We start from the raw sequence: 7,356 nt of genomic DNA on the forward strand, positions 1-7,356 counted from the left end.
AACTCCCTGTTAAGAATTTATAGGCTACTTGTTACATCATTGCAAACTTGTAACTGGCAATGCTTGGCAATATGATTGAAAGCCTGTGGGAAGGAGCCTCTTGCTTTAACTCAGTAGAGGGATGAGGTGGGGTGATGGTTCTTTAAGCTCTGTCAATCTTTACAATAAAGAAAGGAGACATTAATTAGCTGAAAATGGTTTGCAATCACATCATGGAAAGCATATGGCAGTTAATGATATTATTTAAAAGAAAAAAAAAAAAATTTGGGGATTGGTTACGCTATATGTCTGGGAATTCATTTGGAATGAAAAAAAATTATAAAGGAATGGAATTGGACGAAGGTCTTTTTATTTTTGAATTAAAGATTTTTATTTTTAAAAATTCAAATTAGTAAAGGATTTTTGGAAGATGATTAATGGAGGGCCTTATCTGCCAATGCTTCCAATTTGACGACGAGAATATTGAATATGTGTGGGCTCAACTTCTCAAACTCTTAATTGAACTCTTTATGATGCATATATATCTTTGGTAAGAAGAGAAATATTATGTCATAACATTTTTGCAACACTTTCAACAAATCATAAATGGTAGGAAATTGCCTAACAGTCACCATTCTAAGATAGGAAATTGCTTAACAGTCACGACCAAGTTTGGAATTAAACCAAAATACATTGATGGTTCCTAAAATTTACCTAGTAAGTGTTTTTTATTTAGAAAATTTCAAATGAGCACTATCAGTTTTTGAAGTAAAAAAAAAAAAAAAAAAAAAAAAGAGCGTTGTTGAACATCTGCAAAATCATAAAAGAAGTCAGTGCTAAAATGTTTTTGGACGTCTCACAATGTGTTTAATCCTTTTTCAAACTCTCATCCTGCAATTTTATGATTTTTTATTGCAAGTTCCTCCTGCATTTTGAGGCAATACAACTCCAACTGCATATCTTGTAGCCAAAGCATGAAACTTTTGTAGGGGCTCTTTTGTGTTATACTTGGACCCTCCCAATAATATTGACTATAGGTCAATTGCTAGCCGATGCGTGGGATGTTTTCTATATAACCCTACACTTTTTTTTTTTTTTTTTGAAGCCGGAACCAACCACTTTTCATTAATTTAGAAGACTAGAATCCAAATACAAAGCATGAGGAGCCTCTTCCATCCATACAATATCATCATTAATTAATCTAGATGATCTAGCCAAAGCATGAGCAACACTATTGGCATTGCGCCTAACACAATTAGTCGAAATGGATCTAAAACCTGCAGCCAAGCACCAGATATCCTCATATATTAATCCAAGCCGCAAGAGGTTCTGTTGAGCCTGAGAAACTGTCTTCATCACCAAAGTATTATCACCTTCCAAAATTATCTCCATGAAGCCAGCGTCTATAGCAAACTTGAGGGCTTTACGACATGCCATCACTTCCACCTCTTCACTATCCCTTACAGCACTGCCCTTCGCAGCTAGAGTAGCCATTACTTCACCCTTTTCATTCCTAATCACAACCCTATAACCCAAAGCAGCTCCATCATCAAAACAAGCGCCATCAAAATTCAGCTTGAATAAAGTTCCCTGCGGAGGGTGCAATGTCTGCTGCGTTGGAGTCGGAGTTGGAGCTGGCATACTCAATTGATCTTGTGCTTTAGTATACTCCCTCAAATAATCCAATGCGCGCTGAGACGACCTTGAAGGATGCTGGAATACACCCCCGTGCATGACTGCGTTCCATGGATGCCATATTTGCCAACAAATAACCCAAAACAAATCCCATTCTTCCAATGAAAGCTTCGGCATTAGACCTGTAACCAGCTGCAGAAAATCAACCTACTCAGAGCATGATTTTTGAAGTTGACAAGAACTCCCTGCCCAAACATCCTGTGCCGCCCCACAACCCCAAAGCACATGCAAAACTGATTTAGTATCATTCTAACAGAAGCAGCACCATGCCTCCTCCACCACCCTTCTGCGTACCAGATTGTCTTGTGTAGGCAAAATGTTAAGGCATGCTCTCTAGGAAAAAATTGTAATCTTGTTAGGGACGTTGGCCTTCCAAATTCGTGACCATAGTGACCCATTTGTTCGTTGCATCGATGCCTCCCCAGTATTGCTCTCTTCCGTCCTTAATTGCTTTGCCACATAATACCCGGACTTTACTATGTAGCTTCCCTTCTTTGAAAAAGACCACACCATCACATCTTGCACAACCCGCCTGCTTAAAGGGACTTGAAGAATAGCTTTTGCATCAAACAGATGAAACATGGCAATGATGCTTTCCTTGTCCCACTGATGATTCGGCCAATCAATTAACTCTGAGACCCTCCACTCCTAAATCTCCTCCTCAGGTTGGAAAAGAATTTTTTTTGTTGGCTAATTAGGCAGCCAGCAGTCCTTTAAAACACGAATGGAAGCTCCATTACCCACTCTCCAATAGCACCCTTTCCTCAAAAGTGGTTGAGCCGCTATCAAACTCTTCCATACATCGGAACTATTTTGACAATCCTTCGCCTCTAGGAAGTCACATTGCGGAAAATATTTTGCTTTAAAACAACTATATAAAAGAGAGCTTTTATCCTGCAACAACCTCCAACCTTGTTTTGCAAGCATGGCTAAATTAAATGATCTTAAATCTCTAAAACCCATTCCACCCTTTTTCTTAGATGGTGTTAAAAAGCTCCAATTTTTCTAGCGTATTTTCCTTTCCTCCCCAATTTGTCCCCACCAAAATCTAGCCCACATAGCGTCCAATTCATCACATAATTTCCTAGGTAACTGAAAAACCCCATTGTATACGTGAGGATGGATTGAGCCACTGCTTTTATAAAAACCTCCTTGTCGGCCCTAGAGAGCAACTTCCACTTCCAAACCCGTTCCTTAATGAATGCAAAAGAATCATATTTTCTTCTTCCTATCAAAGTAGGCAGCCCTAGGTAAGCATCAAACTTCTCCACTTCCTTTACCTTAAGTTTGTCAATTATCCATGCTTTCTGCTCCACAGACACATTGCTACTGAAATAGGTAGAAGACTTCTCAAGGTTTATGCATTGGCTTGAAGCTTCAGCATATAGCAGTAGGGTATCAGAAACAACCTGCACATCATCTTTATTAGCCTGACAAAAAATCAAAGAGTCATCAGCAAAAAGCAGATTAGTTATAGATGGGGCATTTCTACACGCTTCAAATTCTGCTTTAGCAAGGAGCGAAGTAAAGCCTTCAACACATATCAAAAACAAATAATGTGACAAAGGATCTCCTTGGCGAATGCTCCTAGAAGGAATGATATTCCCATAAGCTTTACCATTTATTTGAATTGAAAAGGAGGGTGTAGAGACACAACTCATAGCCCTATCCACCCAAACCTCCGAAAACCCCAATTAATCATCATGCCTTTAAGGAAGCCCTATTCCACCCTATCATAGGCCTTATTAACATCCAATTTAAGAGCTAAGGCTCCCTTCTTCCCCTTTTTGCTAATATGCATGGCATGCAAAGTCTCGTAGGCTACTAGCACATTATCAGTAATAAGGCGTTCAGGTACAAACGCACTTTGAGTAGGAGAGATTAACTGTGTCAAGATTAACTTTAACTTGTTCGCCAAAACTTTTAAAATAATTTTATATATCACATTACATAGGCTAATAGGTTTGAAGTCTGCCATTTTTCCCGGTTTCTTTACTTTAGGAATCAAAACAATATGAGTATAATTAATGTTAGGCACCATATGACCAGTATGTAAAAAATCTAACACAACATCAGTCACCTCATTACCAACAATATGCCAAATTTTTTGATAAAAGAGTGCATTCATACCATCGGGTCTAGGAGCCTTTGTTGGTCCTATCTGGAACAACGCCGCTTTCACTTCTTCACTGCTAAACGGCCTGGACAACACCTCCATCATATCATCAGTTATTGTTTGGTTGACTATGTTAAGGTATTCCTCCATTCTGTCACAAGTGCTTGCTTTAAAAATATTCATGAAATAATCAAATGCCACATCCACCACTTTAGCCACCTCCTCCACCCAAACCCCATTAGCATTCTTGATTCCCTCAATAAAATTTGTTTGCCTTCGTGTCTCCGATGCATGAAGTATGGCATTGAAATCACCTATATGTTAGGATTTGTGCCCTTGAATCCTATTGTATGATGCTATGTATGATATTATGTATGACATTATGTATGACATGATATATGACTTAATATTGTGTTTGATAAAGTTATTTTATTATTATCTAAAATAATGGTAATATGAATATGGGACATTATCATATAGTCCATGAGATGCATTGTATGTGATTTATGTGAAAAGTCACAAAAGATGTAAATCACAAGTTCTTTGTAAACTCAGAATTTATAGTTCGTAGTCGGTGATGAAATTGGGCATTTCATCTGCGAAGACTATAACATGTCAACTAAGATGATTTGTCTTGATCATGGAAGTGGAAACTTCTAGTTGATATGTTAATATGTTTTAAGAGTTAAAATATATTGAACAGGACCGCTGTGAGATTTATTATTTTCCTAACAACTGTCAAATGAATAATAAATCTCACGACTTCTTTTTGCATGAACTCTTAATCCTGAGAGAATAATGGACCTGATCATGAAGTGTAGGTTGCTTTGATATATTAGGAGTGAGATCTGAAGTGATGGTCAAAACCTCAATATGTTGGGCAGCCACATTTAGTGTTGATGGAACATATATTCTCAAGATGGAATTGCATAGTCTCTTGATGGAGATATAAAATATTCCCTTGAGATAAGTTTAATGGTTCAGTTATTCAGAGAGTTAGGCCTAACCACTTTAGTAAGAAATTACTAAAGTATATATTTATGAAATTGGATTTCATAAATATATAATGAATAACTTTATTGAATTAAACCGGGTACTCAAGGATAAGATGTAGTAATTTACAAAGTGGCAGTCTATATTTATGACTTTGTGTTATTACGAATATTTTATGAAGGGGTTACGTGTATAATAAAGTCTTGGGATATAATTTATTAATAAGGCCTAGAGTGCAATCATATTTATATAGTGGTATTAAATATAATTAATGGTAACTTTGGACTTGTTAAGAGTTGACGGAAAAGCCTAAGGCCCATTGGAGCTAGTGTCTTATTGGTCCTTTTTGGTCCCACTCCAAGCCACACACTAAAGCCCAATTGGAAAGGCCCAATAGGCCAGCCCAATTAGATAATCAGTTAGTTATAAAGGGAGAAACATATAGAATTTTTATTAGAAGAGATTAGAAAAAGAAAAATAAGAAACGGTGTGTGAGAGAGTGTGAGACACACTTTTATTCTCCCTTGAAAACTGATTGAGAGACCACACATCTTGGGCGTAAAGTGGAATTGGAGTGAAGATTAAAAGTGTTCCCAAGTGCTTCTAATCTTTGTTTTGAATTTCTCCACACCAAGGTACGCTATCTTGTTCTTAAATTCTGAAATTTACATTGTGCACGTTATCAATCATGAATAAAATAAATCCTTGTTCGTTGCTTCCGCTATGTGTTTTGTATGAGATACAAAACCAGAATTTTTCCTTCACTATACAACACCAGGGACCCTCAACAAGAGACCTTAAATGAGATAAAAGTGCCCACGACTTCCACTTTCCATTTGCCTCTGGCCATCCATAAAAACTTGTGAGATACCATACAAAACCATCATTTTCCACCACCTTAGCCAATATGATTGTCAGTAAAATTAATAACATCCAAATTCACCTCTTCCTTCCAAAGCAAAGCCAACCCTCCACCCGAATTTGGCTTTTCCACGATCAATTTATTTTTAAAAGGTACATCACCACAATGCTTCTCAAATCCACCTCGATCCAACCTTGTTTCCATTAAGAAGCAAACATCGGGAACTTGTTCCTTCACTAATTTGTGAAGGCTTCGAATTGTCCAAAGGTTCCCAAGCCCTTGGCAATTCCAACTTAAAAGCCTCATTGCTCTCAGAAAGGGTGTTGCAACACCCCTGCCGCTTCAGTCATTGTTAAATCCTCATAAACCTTCCCTTTTTCCCCATTATTATTGTCTTCCTCTGCCTCCCCATCAACTAACATAGCCAACTTGTTTCTTTTTACCAAAATGGATTTAGCTCCCTCTTTTAACCTTCCCGCAGGCCCAACATCCATTCCGACTAGTTTGGTCCATGTAGAGGGCTTTTTAGTGTTACTTAGCCCAACACCATCATCACTAATTTGCACGTGCTCCTCCTGTATTGTTGGCGCCAACTCAATCCCCTCATGTAGGCATGAATTCTGAACTCCCAAAATTAAGGAACCGAAATCTCTACATCTCTTATCCACGTCTCCAATCCCTTGATTCTCGACCCTGTGCCCGCTGTCAGCCCAATCTTCTCCCACATATTCAGTAGCACTCCCCACGCCCTTCAAAACCGTTTTGGTAAGGTTTCTCTCCTTCCCACCGCCGCTTGCTCCCACCTCCGCCATATTCTGTGAAGCAAACTGGCCCTTGCTTACACCTTTGTTTCCCTCATGCTCATCATCTTTCCTAAATCCCCTCTTCTGTGGCGATCTCGATCTTCCACCTGTTGCCTTCAGCCAATCTCCATAACCACATTCGATCTCAGCCCCAGATTTTGTTTTGCTGAAATACTGAGCACAGAACTGTAATTCATGCCCAAGCAGTCCACAGTAATGGCACAAGATAGGCAATTGCTCATACTTAAGGTCCACCCAATATTTCTTCCCATCCTAACCTGCCAAGAAAGCTCGACGACACATCTCTTTTTCTAGCAGAATAGCCACCTTAACCCTCATAAAAAAATTCTGGCTATCATTGTTATGCCGTTTCTCAACCTCCAAAACCCTACCTAGTCAGTTCCCCACCTCCTCTGCTACCCGGGAAGATCTCATATCAAAAGGTGCCCCCCAGATTTGTACCCATAGAGATATTGAATTTGACATTTGTCATCGTCATCCCTGACTTCCATCTTGTTAACAGTAATGCTTGATTATCAAAACTCCATAGACCTCCAGTGTAGACTCTATTCAACTCAAATTCATATCTAAACTTAAACTGAAATAAGTTTGACCCTACTTCACCAACTTGCACTCCATCTTCCAGTCCCCATGCTTTTTTGAGTGTCATCAGAGCTGCTCTTTTATTAAAAGGTTTGTAGGTTAAAAACTTCCCAATAAGACTCAAAGCACAGCTCTCTAACTCTTCTTGTCGGCCTTCATCAGATATATTGATTGTCTCTTCTTCCTCCAAGGTTAACTTCATCTTCTATAGGATTTGTGATACATCGTCTACCATGATTGTGGACTCCATGGCAAAAAGAAAACAAAAAACACAGCCCGGTAGGAAACCCTAGGGAGAGAGGTCT

The 7,356-nt window shown here is 38.7% G+C and overlaps 1 protein-coding gene across 1 annotated transcript; it reads right to left on the minus strand.

The window, feature by feature from the left end:
- Positions 1-1,104: 1,104 nt before the first annotated feature.
- On the minus strand, positions 1,105-5,951 carry LOC142635175 (uncharacterized). Its single transcript, XM_075809379.1, has 3 exons — positions 5,727-5,951; positions 2,955-3,104; positions 1,105-1,806 (listed from the first exon to the last, which is right to left on the minus strand). Exons 1-3 carry the CDS (start codon positions 5,949-5,951, stop codon positions 1,105-1,107), a joined length of 1,077 nt encoding a protein of 358 aa, XP_075665494.1.
- Positions 5,952-7,356: the final 1,405 nt, after the last annotated feature.

The sequence above is a fragment of the Castanea sativa genome, chromosome 5 (genome assembly GCF_040712315.1).
Source record: "Castanea sativa cultivar Marrone di Chiusa Pesio chromosome 5, ASM4071231v1".
NCBI lineage: Eukaryota > Viridiplantae > Streptophyta > Magnoliopsida > Fagales > Fagaceae > Castanea > Castanea sativa.